At 41.3% G+C, this 27,550-nt stretch overlaps 1 protein-coding gene across 1 annotated transcript in view; it reads left to right on the top strand.

The window, feature by feature from the left end:
* Positions 1–52: 52 nt before the first annotated feature.
* The window catches only part of KHDRBS3 (KH RNA binding domain containing, signal transduction associated 3), a 199,508-nt gene continuing 172,010 nt past the window's right edge, over positions 53–27,550 (top strand). The window contains exons 1-2 of the mRNA XM_025394882.1: positions 53–75; positions 132–585. Coding sequence (XP_025250667.1) covers positions 498–585 — 88 coding nt within the window. The 5' untranslated portion in view covers positions 53–75; positions 132–497. The remainder of the gene's footprint in view (positions 76–131; positions 586–27,550) is intronic.

A 27,550-nucleotide genomic window follows, 5' to 3' on the forward strand; every position in this document is an offset into this window, starting at 1 on the left:
TGGGAAGAGGGGACAAGGGTGGGCGTGGGGCGGGGCAGGGCGGGGCGGAGCCGGGCGGGGCGGGGCCGGCAGCAGGCGCTGGGCGCTCGGCGCGGCGGCTCAGAGTGCGCGGGGAGGCGCGCGGCGTGTAGGTCGCAGCTGTGGCTCGGGAGCTGGCAGGTGCTGGCGGGACTGGCGGGGATCGCCGTGGACTGCCTCAGGGGCGCCGAGCGCGCCGCCAGCCCGACCCGAGGGCCCGCCTAACCGCGCCGCCCGCGCCCGCTCCTCCTTGGCCCGCGCCCGGAGCGCGGGGGCCGCCGGCGCTGGGCACTCGGCGGCCGGTTCCCGCCCCCGTGCCGCCGCCGCCGCCTCCTCCCAGCCGACTGCCCGGCTTGGCCGCAGCCGCCGCGTCTGGCCCCCGGGTCCGCGCCGCTGGGGGCGCGGGCGGAGTCGGGGGTTGCCTGGAGCCGCCGCCCGTGCGCCTGGAGTCCACGTCCCGGGCCCGGCGGCCGGCGAGCATGGAGGAGAAGTACCTACCCGAGCTGATGGCGGAGAAGGACTCCCTGGACCCCTCCTTCACGCACGCCCTGCGCCTGGTGAACCAAGGTGAGGCGCCGGCCGTTAACTGCCGGCCGGCGGCGGTTGGGGGCCGGGTGGAAACGCGGGGGCCCGGGGGGCGGCTCCGTGCGCTCTGCTGTCAGCGGACGCGGCGGAGACGGAGGCCCGAATGGCCCCCGGGGGCGTTTGCACGGGGACCTGGGAGGCTGTGGGACACCTAGGGGAAGACCCCGATGTGAATTTTGGGGACTCGGAAAGGAAGGAGAAGGCTGGGGCGCATGGGTGAGACTTGAAGGAAATCTTTGGGGACTCGGAGACACCCAGGGGAAACTTCTGGGTAGGGGACAGCGACCATCTGGGGGCTTTGTTGGGGACGAGATTGAATTATCTCATGGGAGGGGAGCGTGTTAGACTCGGGGAAGTAGGGTGTTTGGATTGTCTAAGGTACTGGAGAAAAAGCTGGAGGAAAATGGAAGGACTTGAGGGACTCAAATGCAGAAGAGGCGAAGGGAACAGGTGCTTGGATTGTTAGCGAAGTTTGGGGACCTTGGAAGAGGGTTGGGGTCAGACCCCAGCACCTGAGAGGAGAGGAGCTCCGTGGTCCCAAGGGAGGAGCCCAGTTCACCCTCCCAGCCCTTTGTCTCTCCTGTGTCCAGGCTCCAGCAGCCCTGGCGGGGCAGTCAGCCCTCCCCGGGGTGGGGTGGGCAGCCCATGCCAAGCCTTGCAGGCTGGCCCTTGGAGAAGTCAGTAGGGGAGAGGAGGCCGGCAAAAGAGCACCCTTCTGGGGGGCGTTGGGTTGGGTGGCCCTCATTGGTGGCTGGCTTGAGGTTTGGAACGGTGGTGAAGGGAGTCCTTGCCGTTTTCACAGGACTCTAGCCAGCTCAGGGTGTGAAAGGTCCTAGGAAGTACTGCTGGACAGGGATACAGGGGTATCTGGAGGCACGCCTACCCGGGACCTTGTTCCCCTGGCTTTCTCCTCCTGTGGCTTCCTGAATCATCTGCTGGGATGCACGGTAAATTAAGCCTTCCTTCCTGGGAGCAGTCTCCTACTTTTCCTGGAATATGTATTTGAGATGAAGATGGGTGTGGGGGCAATTGTTCTGTCTTTTCTCTGGGAAATGGCAGCAACATGATCTGGTCAGATCTGTTACCTTTTGCAGGAATTACTGTGCACTGACAGTCTGTGGTTCCCTGGATGAATCGGATCTGCTGCTCTCAGTGCTCGCCCTGGCTCTTTTATTGTTGGAAGTGAAAGATGAGGCAGACATATTCTATTTGTATATAGATACCTATATTTTAAAACAGTGACCTCCACTATTTGCCTGTTTCAGCCAGTTCTTCAGAGTAGGGTGTGTGTGTAGTCGACCGATGGTGGTAGAGAGACTCTTACGGTCTCCAAGAATTTAAGAATATTTGAATTGATGAACAGAAATAGGCTTATGGAGCTCCCCCATTTTATTTTAATTGCAGGCTTATTTTTATTTCTTTAATAAAATGGGCTTGTGAAAAAGTAATGGGCATGCATTACTAAATAAAAGAAAAGAATTTCCTAAGTTTGATTTCTGTGCCCTCTGAACAGTTCTGCAGTTGAGTTTGTACTCCTTGCGCCTGATGATTTACATGTATCTTTTATTGCCTGCTGGGCTGTCGTCTCTGTGAAAGAAATTTCTTTGTACATTGCATGAGATCCGTGGAATTGGAAATATTCTGGACTGTGGACTCAAGTGCATTTTTCCTAACAGAGAGGCCGAATCAAAGTTAGATTGTACTTAATTAAGGAACAGTTAAACTAAAAGTGTAGTGTGTTATCTTATTTTTAAAAGTCAGAATGATTTTCTCTGCCATGTTGCCATAGTATTGTGTTGCTAAAACGTCCAAAATTCTTTTGGATTCTGTGTTTTTACTAGTGTTAATGGCTTCCAGTTACTTGAAGCAGATATTTACTGGGGAAATGTTGCCATTTAGTGTTTTTTAGATGTTAAACTTGATAAACTTACTTTTCGTAAAAGTAATTCTTGTAAGAAGTATATTTCTCACACGTGAAGGAAGGAGGAGGTGCTGCTCAGAAGCTTGTCTTACTGTTAGATTACTTCAGACTGAAACATTTTTCTCTTAAATCACAGGCTGATACTCAGAATGCAAAGCTTTATCACTGAAAACATTAATTACACTCTTACGTAGGTCCAAAATTACAAGTGTTTTAAATCTGAAGCTACATGATTGTGAGGAAGCTTTGATTTTAAATCCAACCATCTTGTTATGGGCTATATGAAAGCGTTTTTTCTTAATTTCGTTGTATTTGTGTTTGCCTCTAATGCAACTGTGTTTTCAGCAGTTATTCACATTGAAGTTGGTATTTCGGCACTAAATTGTAGAGTAGGCGAGCATGGCGAACCGTAGCGTGCCATGTAATAGATACATTTTATGGTATCTCTAAACTCTAACAAGGCCTTATGTTTGCATAGTATTTTAAAGTTTCCAAGGCACTAGTTTCGTCCTCACACTTGCATTCCGGTAAGGCAGATGTTCATGTTTTCTCTTTTCAGGGAGGGAACTGAGGATCCCAGCCATCTAAGCTTGTGGGCAACTGAGATTTAATTTGAACTCTCAGGTCTTCTGTCTCTGAAGATATTGTTCTTTCTTATTTTGCCTTCCTAAAATGTTGAAATGAAATACTTCTCACTTGCTAACTTCAAACCCTGCAGAAATCAATATGATTAGTATGATTGTTTCCAACTGACAATGTATAGGAAATAATATATATCCTTTAGGAAGTTTATCCTGATTTTTCCAAAAAGTTTCTGTCTGCACTTGCCTTCTTTGCAGAAGCAAACATTTATGGTGGATTTATCTTCCAGGATTTTGATGCTGAGGCCAAGAGGCACTTTTGAATTAAAGCCCTCCTGTGACCATTATATTAGTTTAATAATCAATGCATTATGATAATGAAAGAGTTTATAGATGAGGTGTAGTCGTCCTTTAAAAATTCAATATTCGTAAAGATTGATCAACTTCCTAACTGAATTACTCTTTTTCTTTGTTGAGCTAGAATGACAATAAGAGATATACTCCTGTCTGTCTGGTATACATTGGCTTTTATGTTTTTTCCAGACTTGTGTTTCATGGTGGGCACTGATTGCTGATTTTACTTTCATTTTACAAGGATAACTGGTTCTCCTCCTCCACCTCCTAAATGAATTCATTTCCCGAATATTTATTTATTTATTTTTTTGAGACGAAGTCTCACTCTGTTGCCCAGGCTGGAGTGCAGTGATGTGATCTAGGCTCCTCGCAACCTCTGCCTCCTGGGTTCATGTGATTCTTCTGCCTCAGCCTCCCAAGTAGCTGGGACTACAGGTGCTTGCTACCTTGCCTGGTTAATTTTTGTATTTTTAGTAGAGACAGGGTTTCACTGTGTTGGCTAGGCTGGTCTCGAACTCCTGACCTCATGATCTGCCTGCCTCAGCCTCCCAAAGTGCTGGGATTACAGATGTAAGCCACCGCTCGTGGCCTCTGAATTTGTTTCTCTAACAAAATTAGTGGTTAATGTTTATTTGATGTTAAAACTCAGTCAAAGAAAATAGGCTTTGGGATCCCACTCCGGACCCCCACTTAGTGCCTGTAGGGTGAATTGACATTGCAGTTCTTGCCAAGGAGAGGTTAATTGGAGATGAAAGTAGTGTTGCATGTTTTATATTTGCTAGTAGGGGATGTGCTGACTCTTACTAAAGAAACGTCTTTAGAAATGTCTTATGCATTATAATTTAATCCAAGTCTCTGATATTGGTTTGGATGGTTTTCAATACAAGCCAAGTAACCATTAAATAAGATTACATAATGCTGTATTTTTAATTATCTGATATAATGTATGGATTGGTGGCTGGCTCACTGCCAAGTTACATTTAGTTGTCGTTGATTGCAAGAGAAAGTGGAGCAGAGGATTCAAGATTAAGGTGGTCCAGATTTGTGTCTAGGTTGATAAAAGTTTTTTGTTCGTATGTCAAAATGTTTTTTATATCAATTTCTCAAATATTACAACTCTTAGCATTACTTAGAATAAATGTGGGGGATAAAAATACATTAAGGAAGGATTATTACTTTACTTTATATACACCTCTTTGTAATCCACAAAACCCAGTGGCTTAAAACTTGATTTTTGGGGACCCGTTTTGGAAAACATTTCGGATTTGCTTGAATGCCACAGACTTGTAAAGTGAGAGAGTAAGAATGAGAATTGCAGAATTGTATTTAGGTATGGTGCCTTCATGCTGTAGTTTGTGATTTGCTGTTTTCTCCAAAGGAAGATGTGATTATTTAGTTTTTAGTTTTGTATTGTTTTTCTTTGTGTTATCAGGTTTCTTTTGTTTTGTTTTATAAGAAAATGCAATCCCTCAGTATTAGATATGCCATGTCTTGAGTTTTATGCAGTGTATTATGATTAAAAGTGACCCAGTGATTGGGAGGTACAGGGTTTTGGTACTGGACATTAGTAACAGGCTTCTAGAGAACCTGCCACGCCGGTTATCTGTGTTGGGTCCCAGGGGTAGGGAGGAAAAACAGTCTGCACTGGTGAGAAGCTCCTGCTCTCCTCCGTGTGCATTTGAGAATGAGTTTTCAGTTTGTAGATGCCCTCTTTGCTAAGGGACATCCTAGTCCTTCAAATATGCTGAACTATTTAGTGATTGGATGGCTTAGATTTACTATTAATAAATCAGCCTGTGGACATTTTTGAGGAACTTGTTGGTACTGGGTCATGTTTGTAATCTCGATACTAGTAACAGCTCAGAGATGGAGAGGTTATTAGCCCAGGTTTTCAGTTGTAGAAACCAAGATTCTGACAACTAAAGTGACTTGTCCATGGTGACATGCTTCCGGTAATAAAATGTCAGAGTGAAGGGTCAAGCTTTGTTCTTTTACAAGTTCGTTGTTCTTTTTACCATGTCCTACTGACTCTCAGAGGTCTAAAGGGCTAAGTTACTGGTCAACCTGTGGTGGTATAATTAGTGAATGACAGGAGGAGAATGAAAACCCTGGCTTTTTTTATGTGCAGTTTGTTTTTTCTCTAGTCTGTGCTGAATTGAAAGATAAATTATATAGCATCCATTTTCATACTTCATTCTTCACATTCCTGCCCTAAGATAAATCCTCTGACCTTTTTCAAAATGGGTTGGATTGCCTATTTTCTGGTGTCACTTAACACCTGGTGCTCTTAGGGTGTGATCCTCGTCACACTGCTTTGTTTGGATCTTTGTCTTTCCTGGTAAAGAGTGAGTTCCTTGGAAGGCAGGGCCTGGCCTTTCCTCTGTATCTTCAGCACCTAGAATAAGTCTCAGCACAGGGCCCTGGGAACTCCTGTCTTAATTTCAGTGTCATGTGTTAATTATCATTAAGGGTAGCAGAATCAGAAAGTGTATTTGGAATTTAACAGTCAGTGAAGAGCTTTGCTGCTATGGCTTTAGAGGACCTGAATTGGAGGTGGGGATGAAGTCATCAGTTCTGCCCGTATCAATGAAAGAAGGTTCTAAGTGAAATGCAGGGTTGAACAAGCAGAAAAACATCCCAGTGCTCTTTAAATGTGGTTGCACAGTAGGGATCCTTCTCTAGGAGATAATGAAAAGATGTTGTCAGATCTGCTTTGAATCAGATGTTTGTTTACTTTTATTCTTCAGGAAGTTATGAAATCACTGCACTCTCATCAATTCGCTCTCCTTCTCTAAACTCCTAATGATATTTCTGATGACAGATTAAGAACAGAATTTTGGAAGCCCTAGTCACATGCCAAAGAAGGTTTCTTACCTGAGAGAGTTATTCTGCAGTTTCAGATGCCGAAGGGAAACTCAGAAAGCCAGAGGAGCGATTGAAATCGCAAATTGAACGCCAACAGCAACTTTGATATCAAAAGCCCCATTTGCCTGTTGTCACCAGTCCCACTGAGTGAAGATAGAATGACTTGTATCTTCTACCAAAACAATAGAAGGAGAGTGTTTCTTGGCATTGGGGATGATGGTTATTGTAAAAGCCACCAAATTGAGAGCTCTTCTGTGCCAGCTGCTTTCTGTGCATTCTCTCTCATCCCCACAAGATCTTGCAAGGTAGGAGGTTTTATTCCCTGCATGCCTCCTTTATTTTTTTTCAAATGAGGCCTCTAAGGCTCAAAAACGCTAAGTAACTTGCCCAGTCAAGGTGCACAGCTTGTAAGTAGTCAGGCTGAAATTTTAAATCAAGTCTGCAGTGTTTTGATAAGATACTTTAAGAAGAGATAAAAGGACAGAATTCAACATTGTTGTTTTTAAATAAAAGTTTCATTATAGCAGAAGCCTCTTAGGAATTTCCATTGGTGATGAATTTTTAAAAGAGGTTACTGAAAATGTGTTTTACCAAAAAGGCGAGCTCCCTTTTTTTCCGCCTATGCTCTCTGGCAGTGTTTTTCAGTCTTCAGTAGGCATTCAAAGTAAGGATTTTTAAATATGTATATATTTCAGTGACCAAAAAGAAAATAGAAAAGCATTCCGTATAGAAAGCAAGTGAAATTCTTGCTGAAGTTCTGTCTCTGGAAGGCGCCTCCTAGAGGTGCAGTGCTCTTTGTATTTTAATACTTTGTTTATCACAAAAACAGTTGAGAGTATGATATCAGGGATTTATAGTCAGTCTACGGTATACTTGTGAATTCTTCATTCTCTAAAAATAAGTTCATAAAAGAAAAAAAGGTATTCCCACAGATACTGCTTTTTGACTTTCTGGAAGGGGGGCATATGTTTAAATATACTTGCCCTGCAATTGCTAATAATAGTAGCTACCATTTATCAAGAGCCTTTTCTGGTTTACATGCTTTATGTATGTTATTGCATTGAATTAGTTTAACAGTCTTAAAAGAGTAAGTCATTTTACCTTATTTTATAGATGAGAGAACTGAGGTCAGGAAGGTCACTTAATTTGCCTAAATAGCTAGTAACTGGTGAATCAGGATTCAGATCCTTGTCTGCCCAACACTATGACACTATGTAGGGCACCTGTTAGCACCAGATAGAGGTGGAAGCTTTGATTATATCTTGTTTTTCATGTTTTACTTTTGTGGGGAATTTGGATTATGCAGCTCTTCAAATTAAATGCCTAGTATTGGACCTGGGCGAGCAGGGCAGGTTGCATACCATACAGAGGGCACACAGGGGCATGGCAAAATGGCATAGGAACTTTCTGACCAGTGGTAACATCTGGTGGGTGGCATTTACTTGGGAAACAGTGTTATTCAACAAGGAATGAGCTGGTGCAGAAAGAGCCGTGTGATTAGGAGAAGTGACAGCTTTCTGGTCTGTAACCCCCTGCAAGTTACTTTATTTCTCAGAGCCTCAGTTTCCCCATCTGTGAAATTGGGGACCTTATGCCTTCTTTGTAGGGTTGCTATTTTAGACATGAGTACAGTGTCTAACACATAGTAGGTGCTTAATAAACGTTACTTGCTATTTTTATAAAATGTTCTGAGACAGATGTGTGAGTATTGGCGTCACTTTTCAGATATATTGTATATAATAAAAATTCAATACATAAATCATCTACTTTCATTTCTTAGGGTAATTTTATGTTGTTAGAATTATTTTAGTTTTCCAATCCAGGAAATATTGAAGGAGAAATTCAGTCTTTAGGAAGCTTCTTTCATTAATATCATGCACAAAATTAGCAGCAGCTCTGATTGATTTTTATTATGCTATTCAAGACACAGCACCTGAAGCTTAAATTAACAAATGAAGCTTCCATAAACAGTTTTATGACTGCATATCTTAAAACATGTCTGGACACCTAGCAGCCTCTCTCCACAAGCACAAGGTACCTTACTCTGAATTGGTAAGGTGTAAATTTCCATAATTTTTTTACATTTCCATAATTTTTCACCAATCAGCCCCTGCTGCTATTTTAAGGATTTTAAAAGGTGTTCCTAGCATATTATTGATGTTCTTCCTTGGTATGATAAAGGGCAAGAGTATGTGAGGGCACCCTTTTAAATGTCTCTTTTTGATATATAGCTTACACTTGGGGTCACTGTTGATTTGAGCTCCCATGGGAGAAAATATAGAAATTATGACGAAGATAAGGGGCAGTTTTCATTTTCATCATTTTTCCTTGTTCTTTCTCTACTTCGTTTGTGCGGTTTGTGCTCTGCTTTTCTTCCACTAGATGGCGCTCCACATAGCGAGGTTACCCACTTTCTTTCACACTGGTAGCTATTTCTGAACTGAAATGAGTCTTGATCAATAAACGTGCATTGCTTTTGATTTTCATGCACTGGCATTTTTCGTATTCCTAATATCTTAAGAGGCATACTTGCTAATCAATATTTGCAGAAAGCCGTGCCTTTTTTTGTAGCCACTGTTGCTGAAATGCCTAAAGGTATGCCTGGCACTGTAGCTAGGTTCTTCACACATTTCTTCATTTAATCCGTGATTACCACATGAATATAGTTTTGTTGTTCTCATTTTACAGGTAAGAAATGGAGGTTAGAGGGATTTATAACTTGTTCAAGGTCACAAAGCTAACTTACATTATAGGGTCAGTGGACCCTAAAGAAAAATATACTCCAAAAGCATTAAATTGAAAGCTTTTGTCAAATAACTTGTTAGGGTAGTCTGACTTATGGTTACTGGCCATTGTAATATGTTTATTTTGGGGAAAAATTAGACTCACGGTTAATTTGCTTTGGAGTATATAAATCAAATTCCCAAATCTGGTTTGTGTAAGAAAGCACACAGTAGTAACAAGAGATTTGTCAGTCGGTGTGGAAATTTCTGCTTCCTCTTGCCTTCTGTTTACTGACTTGAGTGGGCTGAGACTTGATGAGTACTAGGTATAAAATGTGGGAAGAATTTTGGACAAAGCCAGGCTTCCTGTTTTAGTAACTTTTAGGAGGGCTGAATACTGTTAACGAGTCCCCAGTACTTAAAAAATTTATACTTTCATTTTATGCATTTATTCAACACATATGTGTTGAATTGCTGAGTTGACCTGTGTGTTCTGGACCATGACTTTACCTCACTGAGCCTCTGTTCTCTCATCTGCACATGGCAGGCAGGATGCCACCTCAGCGGTTGTCATACATTTTAAAATAACTAAAAGAGTATAGTTAGATTGTTTGTAACAGAAAGGATAAGTGCTTGAGGTGAGGGCTCCTCCCTTTCCCCGATGTGATTGTTATGCATTGCATGCCTGTATCAGACTGTCTCATGTACCCCATAAATATGTACACCTACTGTGTGCCCCCACAATTAAAAATAAAAATTAAAAAAGATTGAATGACAATGGTTTTGTATTTGATTCATTTCACTCTACTTTTTTAACATAGAATATATTCGTTGTATCTAAGATGAGATTATTACACATATATTTCTGTTACTCATGTATCATCTTTTACAAATGAATACTTAAATATCTTGGCATGTATTGACTAAAAAGAAGGACTTTCCCTTTCATAACTGTCGTACAATGATCCAAATTAGGAAGTTTAACAACCACACAGTGCTGTTATCTCATCTACAGTTCACATGCTGATGGCACCAGTTGTTCTGGTTTTGTCTTTTACAGGACCCAAGTCAAGACACACATTTTGTGTGGTGTCAGGCCTCTTTAGTGTTTCAGTTCGCAGTAGCTGCGTTGTCTGCCTTTGCCTTTCGTGATAGGCTTTTTGGAAAACTTTATGTTTTTGGAAAACAAAAAACTCTACAAGGCCAGTTTTTTGTAGAATGCGTCTCCATTTAGGTTGTCTGATGTTTCCTTAAAATTAGATTTGTGTCACACACTGTCTTGGCAGGAATGCCACCGAGGTGATGGTGGGTCTTCTCAGTCCCTCGTACCCGGGCACACAATGTCTGTGTCATTATTGGTGAAACGTTCGATCCTTGGTTAAGGTGGTGCCAGTTTTCTCCTCTGTAAAGTTACTACTTTCATTTGGTCATTAATCAATACTTCTGTGCGGAGATACTTTGAGACTATGTAAATAAATATCCTGCTCCTCATTAAACTCTCCCTCACAAATTTTAGATCCATTAACATTTTTTACCTGATTTATTACTATGATGATTGTAAAATGGTAATTTTCTCACAGTCATTCCATCTACATTTTTTGGTTGATATTCTACTGAAAAGGAATCTTTTCTGCTCCTTCTTTCTCCCTCTTTCTCTTTTTCAGTTGCTCTCTTCCTCTTATTCAGTCGTATCTGTCTTCTAAATTCATGCATTTTTCTTTAATTTGGTGGGTTATAATCCTTTACTATCACTGTGTAAATTGAAGCTCAAATTGTTTAAGATTTGGCCTTTGGGAGCCCTTTGCTCTGGCTCCTGGGTCCATTTGAGAGGATCATCCCCTAGGTGGGCTTAATATTTTTTTCATCTCTGTAACAGCAACTTGTTCCATGCTCATCTTGTTCTTGCTCTGCCCTAGCCCTCAAATGAGCCATTTTCCCCAAAGGTGCCCTGGTTTCTTTTAGTGTGGAATGTTGTTTAGAAGCCAAGATCTGGAGTGCTGGTGGTCATTGCTCTCAGGCTCTTTCAGCGGACAGCTGGGAAGTAGATACCTGTCTGTGGCTGTACCTTCATTGTCTTTATGCTAAACTCTACGCCTAGGGCCGCAAACTTTTTCTGTAAAGGCTAAAGAGTCAATAGTTTGTGGGCTGTGCATTCTGCTCAACCTCTGCTGTTGTAGCAGAAAGGCAGCCATACTTTAAGTTGTAGGGTACATGTGCATAACGTGCAGGTTTGTTACATATGTATACTTGTGCCATGTTGGTCTGCTGCACCCATCAACTCGTCATTTACATCAGGTATAACTCCCAATGCAATCCCTCCCCCCTCCCCCCTCCCCATGATAGGCCCCGGTGTGTGATGTTCCCCTTCCTGAGTCCAAGTGATCTCATTGTTCAGTTCCCACCTATGAGTGAGAACATGCGGTGTTTGGTTTTCTGTTCTTGTGATACTTTTTTTCTACAAAATACATTAAACACATGATAATTGTACAGAAGAGGTGTCAATAAATGTATGTAATACTCAAAAAAAAAAAAAAAAAGAAAGGCAGCCATAGACAGTATGTACATGAGTGAGAATAGTTGTGTTATGATAAAACTTTATTTATAAAAACAGGCAGTGTGCTGGATTTGGCCACGGGCTGTGGTCTGCTTACCCTTCCCTGCTCTCAGCAGAGAAACTAGGGGACCAGGCTTTATTACCAAATTTGGTAAAATTCATTTGTACCCGTGCTTTCCAAAATAGGGGCACAATAAAAGTTATTTGCATGAATTAATTAATGAAAATTGTGGGCTCTTTCTATTGCAAACCTCTCATGGCTCTTTTGGACATCAGTGTCTTATGACTTGTCAATTTGTTCAGGTCCTTATTTAAAGATGAGAGGCTTTTAAAAACATAATGTGCACAATATGCAAAGTAATACTGAGAAAAATGATTTTATAAACTCGTGAGGGTATTTTTCTTGTCATGATGAAATAGTTACCTTTCCTTAATGAAAGCATATATCAAGGCATAGCCATACTGCACACAGAGCACATGTGGCCCCTGCTTTGGTCTGGCATCGCTGCGTTCTGCGTAGGCTAAGCTGAGAGGCGAGACTCCAGCACCAATCAATTGGGTGAAAAATTTCAAAATTACACCCCTTTTATTGTCTCAGAATAGATTTGTTTCTTCACAGTTTTCTTTATGTAATTTATTGCTCTAATTCATTCAGAAAAGGATTTTATTACAGCAGTGACAAATCAGGGAGTGATCTCTGATCATTCTCAGAGAAGAGTATGCCATTAGGAAGGACCACCTATTGTTTTTCGTTATTTTTTGAGGTGAGTCTCGCTTTTTCGCCCAGGCTGGAATGCAATGGTGGGATCTTGGCTCACTGCAACATCTGCCTCCTGGGTTCAAGCAGTTCTCCTTCCTCAGCCTCCCCAGTGGGCGGGATTACAGGCATGTGCCACCATTCCCGGCTAATTTTTGTATTTGTAGTAGAGACAGGGTTTTACCCTGTTGGCCAGGCTGGTCTCAAACTCCTGACCTCAAGTGATCCACCTGCCTTTGGCCTCCCAAAATACTGGGATTACAGGTGTGAGCCCCCGCGCCCAGCCAGGACCACCTATTGTTAGTGCACAGAGACTGCCATCAAGGTGATGTTTGACACTGGAAAGAAACCAAGCACTAGAGTACATCACAGCCGATACCAGCAGCTTGAGCATAAAGATGGAGGTTCATTCAATTTAAAGTGTCTCTGATGACTCTAAAATAAATTAAGCTTTAATTACTGCTTAAATTTTTATTTAATTTCCAAAATTCAAAAGTCGATTTTAAACCTGTTGGTGCGTAGCTTCTTTGGTGTTCAGCAGGCGATTCGTCTTACTCTCTGTGAGAAGCAGCATGAGGTTCTGCTTGCTCCTTTCTCTGGAATCCAAAGGAGTGGTTTAACGTTCTGGGTCACAAAACAATCCTTCGATCTGTGGAGTGTCCTAGTGTGCTGATAAAGGAAACCGAGCAGGCTTCTTTCCTCCCGTGGCTTTTATCTTCTGCGTCTTGAAGTGCCTTATAAGGTTTTGATTTAACAAGTTTTACTGTTTTTTTGTTTTGTTGTTTCAACGTGAAAAGTGCTAAAGTGTCTCTTTCTCTCTTAGACTCATGAGGCATGTCTCGTTTTTGACATGCTGCCCATCGTTTGGTGTACCACCCATTCAGAACCAACAGCGATAATCCCCTGCCCTGTGTTACGCGGTTTCTAATAGCTTCAGAGAATAAGGAGACAAAAAAAGAAAATCATGCCGTTAACAGTTGATTGATTGTATTCAGGATTGTATTTTTCTCATCCCTTTTTCCCCCTTGGTCAGGGTTTTGCTTCTTGTTTTGCTTCTTCTTTTTCTTTTTCCCCCCCGAGACAGATTCTTGCTCTGTCACCCAGGCTGGAGTGCAATGATGCGATCTCGGCTCACTGCAACCTCCACCTCCCAAGTTCAAGCGATTCTCCTGCCTCAGCCTCCCAAGTAGCTGGGATTACAGGTGCCCACCAGCACGCCCAGCTAATTTTTGTAGTTTTAGTAGAGACGAAGTTTCACCATGTTGGCCAGACTGGTCTTGAACTCCTGAGCTCAAGTGATCTGCCTGCCTCGGCCTCTGAAAGTGCTGGGATTACAGGCATGAGCCACCCTGCCCAGCTGGGTTTTGCTTCTTAAATGGGTAAAGGATGTGCTGCTACCCGTGGAAATAGTTGACTTGAATAGCTTCAGTTTCTTCATCTGTAAAATGGTCATGAGAGAGTCTGTGTAGCATGTCTGGTGTATCTGTAGGTACTCAAGTTAATTAGGCGAGCAGGACAAGTTTCTTGTTTTCTTCCTTCATGGAGCCCAGCATGGAATACTAGGCGCAGAGTTGACACTTACTGTGTACTCCTTGAAATGTTAACTGAGAAGATGCGTGTGAATTCTTGGCTCACCTGTCTTAGGTCGGCACCATGTTACTTCTAATAAAAGGTCCACGGCAGAAAGTAGTCTTTTAGGTTTGGAGAGTGAACATTAAGGCAAAAGAGTAGCATAATGTATTCAGGCTTCAGACTTTTAGACCCTTTCAGGAAATCACTATTTAGACTTTTGGGGGAAACGCCCCTAAGAGAAGACTGGTTGGGTGTCTGTTTCTCCACAGTCTTTCCCACTGGATTGGAGGAGTTGCTGTTATTTCTCCCCTTACTCAGTAAGGATCACATACTTAGGCTGGGCTAAGTGCTGGGATGCAGAGCAAGGTAATACTTTATTCCTGCTTAAAGAGTGTTCAGCTCAGTGGGGAAGTGGCCAAATTAAAAGACATTTATACTGTGGGGTGGAAGGGCTGTAATAAAGACAAGTGCACACGGCACTATGGTGCTGCATAGCAGCTGTTATTCCAATTTAGTGAAGGAGTGGGGACTTGTGTGTGACTCCTCACGTAGTGGTAGAAACATCCTGGGCTCCAGACTGTGATGGAACTAATGCAAGTTTGCTTCTCAGAGTCTCTCTGTTTAGTGTTAAACCATGGCATCTCTGAGCTCTCAGGGCTCCCTGTCTGGCTTACAGTGTGCAGTGAATGCATTCCTGTTCTCTTCGCTCGCTCTCTGTGTGCCAGCTCCTAGTGTAGTACCGTCCTCTGTGCATGCAACATTGCATTTATCACTCTGCGATCGTGATGATTGGGTGGGAGTTCTTTCTCCCATGAGAATCCAACCGCCTTACAAGCAGGGAATCTGACTCATTACCTTTGATTCCTTCTCCAGTGCTCACTGCGCGGTGCCTGGGAGATAGTGGGCACTCAGTAAGTGTGTGTAGAATGAATAGCCAGTTGGTCTCAGCTTCCTCATTGTGGATGACAGCAATGAATTCATTCTTTCAGAATGCAAGTGAAAGAAGATTGAAAAAGTGTTTTCTCTTTATTAGAGCTTCTGGATACTGATTTTGAGAAGAGATCTGCCATTTTTCAGATAGGTGTACCAGGAGTGTTCACTCTATGGCAGTGTAGGCACTAGCCTTGACTCTGAGACTCAGGGTTAATTGGAGGTACCCCTCTGTCACGGGAGTTATTAGGCCCAGGTACATACCTTCACCGCTCTAAACTCCAGGTGTTTACTTTGTAAAACAGGCACGATTCTACCTCCCAGACACATGGTGAGGATTAGTGACCTGTGACAAGATGGTGCCTCCTAGACTCCAGACTCTAGAGAGCTGGGGCATTTATCCTTGCTGGGCCTCCAGTGCCCAGAGCTGTGCCTGAAATGCAATAGACACACTGTGTTTGTTGAATGGATGAGGTAAGTGAAAGCTCTTCCTAGCTGTCTTATTTGGAGGATAAGGCAAGTGCAGGAATTTGTGGAGAAATGGGACTAGAGGATTAGACAGGGACTAGAATGAAGGGCCTCACACATAGCTAAGGAGTACGGATTTTTAAGGTTCTGGATCACAGTTGAAGGATGTCATGCAGGAGAATGGCATGCTTAACTCTGTTTTAGATGGATCGTTTGTGGGTACTGAACAGGGAGGTTGAAACGTTTTGTATTATGTGAGTTCAGAATTGCCTGTGGTCTTTCTGGACATGAGCCTTACTAAAATGCATTGCCCTGTATTTGAAGTTGTGGCTGAGGATGAGATCACTCAGGGAGTGTGTGTAATCAAAAGGGAAAGGACAGGGGAGGGATCCTTGTGACTCTATAACTATTGAAAGGTTGGGCAAAGGAAAAGAATCCCTCAGTTCTTCCTTTCCTTGCCTACTTAGGGTGACTAACTTAATAAAAAGTTTACTGAATTGTGTAAATTACACTTAAAATTGTTTATTTGAAAAGCTTTTTTTTTTTTTTTGTGATGCATTTTTTAAGTAGGAATCTTAAAACTCATTACTGTCAGTGATGCTTACCTATATGCTTCCTGAGCCCTAAGCTGATTGACAATTTGGAGGTGAGACCTCCAGAGAGCTCAGCAAATGTGGTGGAGTAGCTGGTGTGTCACAGGCTCCTCCGTCCAGAAAGCTTCCTGGCTCCTCAAAGCTTCTCTTCGTTGGTGACCATGTGGCTTCCAAATTGACTTCGACTTGGTTCACACTTTCCCAGCACACTTTCCATTTAGGTGATGCGCTTTGTGTCTTCCCATCCGTACCAGCATATGCATGCTGAAATTGCTGTTTTTGTTCTGAATGTTTTTGGTTAGTCTTGCTACTTCTTCTCGTAGTGGTTAGATTTAGATCTTCATGTTCTGAATATGAATCCTGTCACTTGATAGGGTCTAGGTCATGCCTCGGGGATACTCTGAGGATATATGTGGAGTGCAAAGACAATATTCTAGACAGGTACACACTTTATTAATGAACTTTGGCCACAACCTTTGATGTATAAATTGCTAGATTTCCCTAGCTCCTTTCATTGCGGCTTTGGACAGGAGCAGGCTCACTTCTCTGCTTCAGGCTGCCTTTCTCTTGGGTTGCACTTCAGTTCTTATTTATTTACTTTTTTTGAGTGGAGCATAGGGGCCTCTTCCAAAATGGGTAGAGCTCAGGGACTTTCTTATTGCAATGGCCACATGGTAAAAATGGGCTGAAAAAGGAGAGTTCCAGAAGAAAAGCCCAGAAAAGGTCCCCTCTTCAGAAGACAGCCTTTAAGCCTCTTGCTTACTGCATGGAAGCTCCACCTTCTTTTTTTTTTTTTATTTAAATTATTATTATACTTTAAGTTCTAGGGTACATGTGCATAACGTGCAGGTTTGTTACATATGTATACTTGTGCCATGTTGGTGTGCTGCACCCATCAACTCATCAGCACCCATCAACTCGTCATTTACATCAGGTATAACTCCCAATGCAATCCCTCTCCCCTCCCCCCTCCCCATAATAGGCCCCGGTGTGTGATGTTCCCCTTCCCGAGTCCAAGTGATCTCATTGTTCAGTTCCCACCTCTGAGTGAGAACATGCGGTGTTTGGTTTTCTGCTCTTGTGATAGTTTGCTAAGAATGATGGTTTCCAGCTGCATCCATGTCCCTACAAAGGACACAAACTCATCCTTTTTTATGGCTGCATAGTATTCCATGGTGTATATGTGCCACATTTTCTTAATCCAGTCTGTCACTGATGGACATTTGGGTTGATTCCAAGTCTTTGCTATTGTGAATAGTGCCGCAATGAACATACGTGTGCATGTGTCTTTATAGCAGCATGATTTACAATCCTTTGGGTATATACCCAGTAATGGGATGGCTGGGTCATATGGGACTTCTAGTTCTAGATCCTTGAGGAATCGCCATACTGTTTTCCATAATGGTTGAACTAGTTTACAATCCCACCAACAGTGTAAAAGTGTTCCTATTTCTCCACATCCTCTCCAGCACCTGTTGTTTCCTGACTTTTTAATGATTGCCATTCTAACTGGTGTGAGATGGTATCTCATTGTGGTTTTGATTTGCATTTCTCTGATGGCCAGTGATAACAAGCATTTTTTCATGTGTCTGTTGGCTGTATGCATGTCTTCTTTTGAGAAATGTCTATTCATATCCTTTGCCCACTTTTTGATGGGGTTGTTTGTTTTTTTCTTGTAAATTTGTTTGAGTTCTTTGTAGGTTCTGGATATTAGCCCTGTGTCAGATGAGTAGATTGCAAAAATTTTCTCCCATTCTGTAGGTTGCCTGTTCACTCTGATGGTAGTTTCTTTTGCTGTGCAGAAGCTCTTTAGTTTAATTAGATCCCATTTGTCTATTTTGGCTTTTGTTACCGTTGCTTTTGGTGTGTTAGACATGAAGTTCTTGCCCATGCGTATGTCCTGAATGGTATTACCTAGGTTTTCTTCTAGGGTTTTTATGGTTTTAGGTCTAACATTTAAGTCTTTAATCCATCTTGAATTAATTTTCGTATAAGGAGTAAGGAAAGGATCCAGTTTCAGCTTTCTACTTATGGCTAGCCAATTTTCCCAGCACCATTGATTAAATAGGGAATCCTTTCTCCATTTCTTGTTTTTGTCAGGTTTGTCAAAGATCAGATGGCTGTAGATGTGTGGTGTTATTTCTGAGGGATCTGTTCTGTTCCATTGGTCTATATCTCTGTTTTGGTACCAGTACCATGCTGTTTTGGTTACTGTAACCTTGTAGTATAGTTTGAAGTCAGGTAGTGTGGTGCCTCCAGCTTTGTTCTTTTGACTTAGGATTGTCTTGGCAATGCAGGCTCTTTTTTGGTTTCATATGAACTTTAAAGTAGTTTTTTCCAATTTTGTGAAGAAAGTCATTGGTAGCTTGATGGGGATGGCATTGAATCTATAAATTACCTTGGACAGTATGGCCATTTTCATGATATTGATTCTTCCTATCCATGAGAATGGTCTGTTCTTCTATTTGTTTGTGTCCTCTTTTATTTCACTGAGCAGTGGTTTGTAGTTCTCCTTGAAGAGGTCCTTTACATCCCTTGTAAGTTGGATTCCTAGGTATTTTATTCTCTTTGAAGCAATTGTGAATGGAAGTTCATTCCTGATTTGGCTCTCTGTTTGTCTGTTACTGGTGTATAAGAATGCTTGTGATTTTTGCACATTAATTTTGTATCCTGAGACTTTGCTGAAGTTGCTTACCAGCTTAAGGAGATTTTGGGCTGAGATGATGGGATTTTCTAAATATACAATCATGTCATCTGCAAACAGGGACAATTTGACTTCTTGTTTTCCTAACTGAATACCTTTGATTTCTTTCTCTTGCCTGATTGCCCTAGCCAGAACTTCCAACACTATGTTGAATAGGAGTGGTGAGAGAGGGCATTCCTGTCTTGTGCCAGTTTTCAAAGGGAATGCTTCCAGTTTTTGCCCATTCAGTATGATATTGGCTGTGGGTTTGTCATAAATAGCTCTTATTATTTTGAGATATGTCCCATCAATACCGAATTTATTGAGAGTTTTTAGCGTGAAGGGCTGTTGAATTTTGTCAAAGGCCTTTTCTGCATCTATTGAGATAATCATGTGGTTTTTGTCTTTGGTTCTGTTTATATGCTGGATTACGTTTATTGATTTGCGTATGTTGAACCAGCCTTGCATCCCAGGGATGAAGCCCAGTTGATCATGGTGGATAAGCTTTTTGATGCCCTGCTGGATTTGGTTTGCCAGTATTTTACTGAGGATTTTTGCATCGATGTTCATCAGGAATATTGGTCTAAAATTCTCTTTTTTTGTTGTGTCTCTGCCAGGCTTTGGTATCAGGATGATGTTGGCCTCGTAAAGTGAGTTAGGGAGGATTCCCTCTTTTTCTATTGATTGGAATAGTTTCGGAAGGAATGGTACCAGCTCCTCCTTGTACCTCTGGTAGAATTCAGCTGTGAATCCATCTGGTCCTGGACTTTTTCTGGTTGGTAGGCTATTAATTATTGCCTCAATTTCAGAGCCTGTTATTGGTCTATTCAGGGATTCAACTTCTTCCTGGTTTAGTCTTGTGAGAGTGTAAGTGTCCAGGAAATTATCCATTTCTTCTAGATTTTCTAGTTTGTTTGAGTAGAGGTGTTTATAGTATTCTCTGATGGTAGTTTGTATTTCTGTGGGATCAGTGGTGATATCCCCTTTATCATTTTGTATTGTGTCTATTTGATTCTTCTCTCTTCTTTATTAGTCTTGTTAGCGGTCTGTCAATTTTGTTGATCTTTTCAAAAAACCAACTCCTGGATTCATTGATTTTTTGGAGGGTTTTTTGTGTCTCTATCTCCTTCAGTTCTGTTCTGATCTTAGTTATTTCTTGCCTTCTGCTAGGAAGCTATACCTTCTAGGACTCAGGCCTCGTCTGATCTTCCAGAGGAGTCGGAGGAGTCCATGAGAATGGGCACCATTTTGCTCGCTGCTGTTGATGTTGCAGTTTTCAGAGAACAGCAGGATCCTTGTTGTCCTCTAGAGACTTGAGTCCATCACTGACATTTTTTCCGTTCCTTTGCTCATAGACCATACCAGAAATTAGTGATGTGTCCGTTCATAGTTCACAATCTCATAGTTCATTTCATTCACTTTAAAGACAATTTCTGTGTTAGTAACCTGTAAAAGACCCCTTTCCAGAAAAGTTTTGCCATCTGTTTGAAAAAAAAAAACAACTTTATAAACTTTCCCAAGTATCTGGGTTTGGATTCCTTATTTGGAGAGAAAATGTTGGCCCCAACTCATATCATATTTACATAAAGAAAGCAGTATTTCTTCTGATTAAACCCAATCCTAATATTCACAAGAGATTTCATATCACAGACTTTGCCTTGAAGCCTGACACATGCAGTATGCCTCAGTCGAACCAGATGCCCAGTGGAAGTATGCAGTATGTCTTGTTTAGTTTCTAAGGATGCAGATTTCATTTGAGTTGACTGATTCTCCTAAACTCAGGTACTTCTATGCTATTTGCTATCTCTTATTTAACACTATTGCCCCAAATGTTAATGAGCCAATTTATATTGTTTAATATTCTCTAAATTCTTTATGGTCAGGCCTTGAAATCAAGTACTCTTAAGAAGATCACTCATTCAATTTAGTCTAATAAGAAGCGATATTCTTAAGAGATTTTATTTTAGGATGGGGTGTATCTGTGTAGAAGAAAATGCCTTTTCTTTTTTCAAGTTTCAGATTCAAATGTTCTTTGAGACCTATTTGAAATAAGATGGAAAAACGAAGTGAGAGTATATTGGTTTTCTATGACTGCCATAACAAATTGTTACAAATTTGGTGGCTTTATGACCACAGGGTCCTGGAGCTCAGAAGTTCACATGGCTCCTACTGGGCTCACGTGAAGGTATGGGCGCTGCTGTGCTCCTTTCTGGAGGCCCCAGGAGAGTGTGCCCGAGCTTTCCAGCTCTGGAGGCTGCTCATATTCCTCAGCTTGTGGCCCCTTCCTCTGACTTCATAGCCAGCAACTCCAGGCTGAATGTTTCCACTCTGCCATCTCTCCGCTCCTCTCTGTTCCACCTTTCTTTTCCATTTGTAAGGTCCTTTGTGCTGACATCAGGCTTACCTGGATAATCCTGGATAGTCTCCCTATCTTAAGGCTGGGTGGTTACCTGCCTTAGCTCCATCTGCAGCCCTAATTCCCCTTTGCTGTGCGACTTAACATTTACAGCTTCTGGAGGTTAGTATATGGATGTCTGTGGGCAGCCATTATTCTGCCTACCACAGAGGTATGACTGTGTGTGGCAAAAAACTGATGTTTATCAAGTACCTAGTGTATCTTCAGCCTGTTTTGTTTTGTTTTGTTTTGTTTTGTTTGAGATGGAAGTTCTGCTCTTTTGCCCAGGCTGGAATGAAGTGGTGTGATCTCGGCTCATTGCAACTTCCACCCCCTGGGGTCAAGCAATTCTCCTGCCCCAGCCTCCTGAGTAGCTCGGATTACAGGAGCCCACCTCCACGCCTGGCTAATTTTTGTATTTTTAGTAGAGGCAGGGTTTCACTATGTTGGCCAAGCTGATCTGGAACTCCTGACCGCAAATGATCCACCCTCCTCAGGCTCCCAAAGTGCTAGGATTACAGGCATGAGCCACCACGCCCGGCCTTCAGCCTGGTTTTAAATCTCAAATTATACATCAGGGGTCCTAGAGACATTAAGTGACTTGTCATTGTCACATAATTATTAATAATAATGATCTGTGATTTGTTGAGTTCTTGCTAAGTGTCAGATTCTATGCCAAGAGATTTACAGGCCATATTTTTCACAACCTCAGTATACCCCTCTTAGACGCATGACATAAATTCCATTTTACAAGTGAGAATGCAGGCTCTTTGGGAAGTTGTGACTGATGCAGTGTCACATGGCTAGCTGATAACTGAAAGCTTTGGACTTCATCAGTCTGATTCCCAAACCCATGCTGTTTCTACTAAATTACAGTAGATTAAAATGCAAGGGGCTTATGGAGTTACTTTGTCTTGCCTCCCACATCACAGTACAGTCTTATCTGGATGATCTGTGTAATATTCAGAGTGCCTGTCAGGGTATTTGTCAGGTTATTTGGTGTCATATGTCAAAATGACCAGGTAGTTAATTAATTGACTTGACAAATTTTCTTTGTGTTCCTTCCATCTTCCTACTTTTTTTTTTTTTTTTTTTTTTTTTGAGACAGTGTCTCTCACTCTGTCACCCAGGCTGGAGTGCAGTGGTGCGATCTCGGCTCACTGCAACCTCTGCCTCCTGGGTTCAAGACATTCTTCTGCTTCAGCCCCCTGAGTAGCTGGGATTACAGGTGCACACCACCATGCCCAGCTAATTTTTGTATTTTCAGTAGAGATTGGATTTCACCATGTTGGTTAAGCTGGTCTTGAACTCCTGACCTCGTGATCCACCTGCCTTGGCCTCCCAAAGTGCTGGGATTACAGGCATGAGCCACCGCGCCCGGCCCCCGTTTTTATGAATGAGAATGTTTTGTGTTCCTCTTTAACTGCCGCATTTGTTTTTCCCCCAAACAGTGTCTTCTGATCTTAATACACTGCAGTTTGGGAAATGGAAATCAGTGTCCTTGCACTTGCTTTTCCTTCTGCCTTTTCTGTGCTAGGTGCCTTATATTAGCTAATGCTCCTTTTAGGTAATAACACTATTACCATTGAGTAGATGGGGAAACTGAGAATCAGAAAGGCTAACTAACTCTCAGAGTTATGTAGTATGTGGTGAAGCAAGAACTTCAGTTTGTGTCCATTTGGTTTCAAGGCTCCATAGCTCATGGCCTTAAAAACTTTTCACATTAGGTGGATGAAAAATATATAAAAATAGACAGGATAAAAAAGGTAAATGACATTGAAAGATGGGAATAGAGGAAATGTTGAAAGCATAGTAGCTATTTGCCAAGTGAATTATACCAGCAATTGATATAGTAGAAGTTTAGAAGAGAAAGATTATTTTAGACTGTGGTCATTGTTGATGGCTTATGAAAGAGATTATTAATTTCCATAAAATTTATTCTGGAATATTCATAATCAGAAATAAAATATGTAATAATGACAGTGATAACTACTATTTATTGCACATGCAATTCCAGAATCTATTTTCCAGATCTTTTCATACATTATTGAATCTTTGCAATAATGTATATATGTTATATATATATAGATAAATAGATACAGCCATATATATAGATAATAATTATCTTAGAGATAGATTTTTGTTTCATAGATAATGAAACTAAGCCTTAGAAGTTAAACCTTAGTGTTTACTGATATATAGCAGAGCAAGATTAAAACTGAGCTCTGTTTTTTATTTTTATTTTTTATTATACTTTAAGTTCTAGGGTATGTGTGCACAACATGCAGATTTGTTACATATGTATACATGTGCCATGTTGGTGTGCTACACCCATTAACTCGCCATTTACATTAGGTATATCTCCTAACGCTATCCCCCCCTGCCCCCACCCCACGACAGGCTCCAGTGTCTAATGTTCCCCACCATGTGTCCAAGTGTTCTTATTGTTCAGTTCCTACCTATGAGTGAGAACATGTGTTTGGTTTTCTGTCCTTGCGATAGTGTGCTCAGAATGATGGTTTCCAGCCTCATCCATGTCACTACAAAGGACATGAGCTCACCCTTTTTTATGGCTGCATAGTATTCCATGGTGTATATGTGCCACATTTTCTTAATCCAGTCTGTCATTGATGGACATTTGGGTTGGTTCCAAGTCTTCGCTATTGTGCATAGTGCTGCAATAAACATACGTGTGCATGTGTCTTTATAGCAGCATGATTTATAATCCTTTGGGTATATACCCAGTAATGGGATGGCTGAGTCAAATGGTATTTCTGGTTCTAGATCCTTGAGGAATCACCACACTGTCTTCCGCAATGGTTGAACTGGTTTATAGCCCCACCAACAGTGTAAAAGTGTTCCTATTTCTCCACATCCTCTCCAGCACCTGTTGTTTCCTGGCTTTTTCATGATCGCTATTCTAACTGGTGTGAGATGGTATCTCATTGTGGTTTTTTGATTTGCATTTATTTGATGGCCAGTGATGATGAGCATTTTTTTCATGTATCTGTTGGCTGCATAAATGTCTTCTTTTGAGAAGTGTCTGTTCATATCCTTAGCCCACTTTTTGATGAGGTTGTTTGATTTTTTCTTGTAAATTTGTTTAAGTTCTTTGTAGGTTCTGGATATTAGCCCTTTGTCAGATGGGTAGATTGTAAAAATTTTCTCCCATTCTGTAGGTTGCCTGTTCACTCTGATGGTAGTTTCTTTCACTGTGCAGAAGCTCTTCAGTTTAATTAGATCCCATTTGTCAACTTTGGCTTTTGTTGCCATTGCTTTTGGTGTTTTAGTCGTGAAGTCTTTGCCCATACCTATGTCCTGAATGGCATTGCCTAGGTTTTCTTCTAGGGTTTTTATGGTTTTAGGTCTAGCATTTAAGTCTTTAATCCATCTAGGCCTTCGACAAAATTCAACAGCCCTTCATGCTAAAAACTTTCAATGAACCAGGTATTGATGGGATGTATCTCAAAATAATAAGAGCTATTTATGACAGACTCACAGCCAATATCATAATAAATGTGCAAAAACTGGAAGCATTCCCTTTGAAACTGGCACAAGACAGGAATGCCCTCTCTCACCACTCCTATTCAACGTAGTGTTGGAAGTTCTGGCCAGGGCAATCAGGCAGGAGAAAGAAATAAAGGGTATTCAGTTAGGAAAAGAGGAAGTCAAATTGTCCTTGTTTGCAGATGACATGATCGTATGTTTAGAAAACCTCATTGTCTCAACCCAAAATCTCAAGCTGATAAGCAACTTCAGCAGTCTCAGGATACAAAATCAATGTGCAAAAATCAAAAGCATTCCTATACACCAATAACAGACAAACAGAGAGCCGAATCACGAGTGAACTCCCATTCACAATTGCTTCAAAGAGAATAAAATACCTAGGAATCCAACTTACAAGGGATGTAAAGGACCTCTTCAAGGAGAACTACAAACCACTGCTTAACGAAATAAAAGAGGACACAAACAAATGGAAGAACATTCCATGCTCATGGATAAGAAGAATCAATATCGTGAAAATGGCCATACTGTCCAAGGTAATTTATAGATTCAATGCCATCCCCATCAAGCTACCAGTGATTTTCTTCACAAAATTGGAAAAAACTACTTTAAAGTTCATATGGAACTGAAAAAGAACCTGCATTGCCAAGACAAACCTAAACCAAAAGAACGAAGCTGGGGGCATCATGCTACCTGACTTCGAACTATGCTACAAGGCTACAGTAATCAAAACAGCATGGTACTGGTACCAAAACAGAGATATAGACCAATGGAGCAGAACAGAACTCTCAGAAACAACACCACGCATCTACGACCATCTGATCTTTGACAAACCTGACAAAAACCAGAAATGGGGAAAGGATTCCCTATTTAATGAATGGTACAGGGAAAACTGGCTAGCCATATGTAGGAAGCTGAAACTGTATCCCTTCCTTACACCTGAGCTCTGTTTTGACTTCAAACCCTGTGCTCTTTTTGCTGTGCTGTAAAAGATGTAGTTTATTTACAGATTTTTGCTTCAGTTCTGCATATTCATCGTGGTCACTTGAAATAATTTCATAAAATAATGGAAAAATATAGAGAAAGAAACAAAGTTTCTGACATAAATAAACAGATGTAAAGAATGCTCAGAGAACACAAATATACATATTTAAAAGTAAGGCTAAAATGTTCTTCCCTTATAATGAACCTGATCAGCTTAGTGACATGAAACGAACTAGGACTTGATTCAGTGATTATTTCCATTGATGTCTGCAGTAGGATGAATTATGGCCCCTAAACATGTCCTTATCCATTCCCCACAGTTTGTGAATGTTACTTTACATGGTACAAGGTGCTTTGCAGAAATGATGAAAAATCTTGAGATCAAGAGATTATCCGGGATCATTTGGATGGACCTGTTATCACAGTGGTCTTTATAAGAAGGATGTGCGGGAGTCAGAGTCAGATAGAAGGCAGTATCACAACAAAAACAGATCGGTATGATATGGCCACAAGCCATGGATGCTGCCATTTTCAGAACAGGGATACCCTGTTCTGATGTGTCCTCAGTATCTGTCCATGACTTGCAAGGAACCTGGTGCATAGCAGGAGGGGAGCAGCTGGTGAGTGAACATTACCACCTGAGCGCAGCCTCCTGTCAGATCAGCACCAGCATTAGAGTCTCTTAGGAGTGCAAACCCTGTTGTGAACTGCACCTGAGGGATCTAGGTTGCATACTCCTTATGAGAATCTAATCCCCCTGCACTCCTGTCTATGGAAAAATTGTCTTCCATAAAACTGATCCCAGACACCAAAAAAGGTTGGGAACTGCTGTTCTAGGAGATGGGAAGGACAAGGAAAAGGATTGGAGCCTCTAGAAGGAATGCTGCCTTACATACCCATTTTAGATTTCTGGCCTCCAGAACTATAAGATAATAAATACATTTTTCTTATTGTGTTAAACCACTAAATTTGTAATAATTTGTTACAGTGACAACAGGAAGCTAACAGAATGACCTTAAATAATTATGAACTTTTTAATAATACAGTTGGAGACTTCAATGCCTCACTTTGAATAATGTATACAACAACTAGGTAGAAAATTAGTAAGGAAATAGTAGACTTGAATAACATTGTAAGCCAACTAGACTCAACAGACACCTGTAGAATCTGCCCCCCGGTAACCACAGGAAGTGCATTTTTCTCAAGTGCACATGAGGTGTTCTCCAGGATGGACCACATGCCAGTTCATAGAACAAGCCTTGGTGAGTTTTAAAGGATTGAAATGATGCAAAAGATATTTTCCAACTACAGTAGAATGGGATTAAGAATCAATAACAGAAAGAAATTTGGGAAATTCAAAAATATGTGGAAATTAACAAACTCCAGAATAACCAGTGAGCCAAAAAAGAACTCATAAGTGAAATTAGAAAATATTTTGACATAAATGAAAATGAAGACACTACATGTCAAGACTTAAGAGATGCAGCAAAGCAGTACTTAGAGGAAAAGCCGTATATTAAAAATAAAGGTAAATCTCAAATCAGTTACCTAACCTTCCATCTTAAGACACTAGAGAGTAAATGTGAAATAAGTAGAATGAAGGAAATAACACAGGTTAGAATGGAAATTAATCAAATGAAAGAATAGAAAATTAATAGAGAAAAATCAACAAACCGAAAGTTGGTTCTTTGAAAAGATCAACAGAATTAACAAAACTTTAGCTACACTGACTAAAAAGAAAAGAGAGAAGACTTATGTTCTGTAGATGTCTGTTAAGTGTGAAATTAGGAATGAAAACAGAGGATATTCCTACTGACCTGATGGATACAGAAAAGATTATAAGGAATAGTATGCACAATTATATGCTTATAAATTAGATACCTTAGATGAAATGGACAGATTTCTTGAAAGAAATAACTGAAGCTTGAAAATCTGAATATACTGGTTTATAAATTGAATTGATAAACAACAAAAAAACCTACTCACTGGAGCCCAGATCCAGGTGCTTCACTGGTCAGTCCTAGCAAACATTTAAGGAATAATTCTTAATTCTTCACAAACTC

Source organism: Theropithecus gelada, chromosome 8, assembly GCF_003255815.1.
Source record: "Theropithecus gelada isolate Dixy chromosome 8, Tgel_1.0, whole genome shotgun sequence".
Classification (NCBI taxonomy): domain Eukaryota; kingdom Metazoa; phylum Chordata; class Mammalia; order Primates; family Cercopithecidae; genus Theropithecus; species Theropithecus gelada.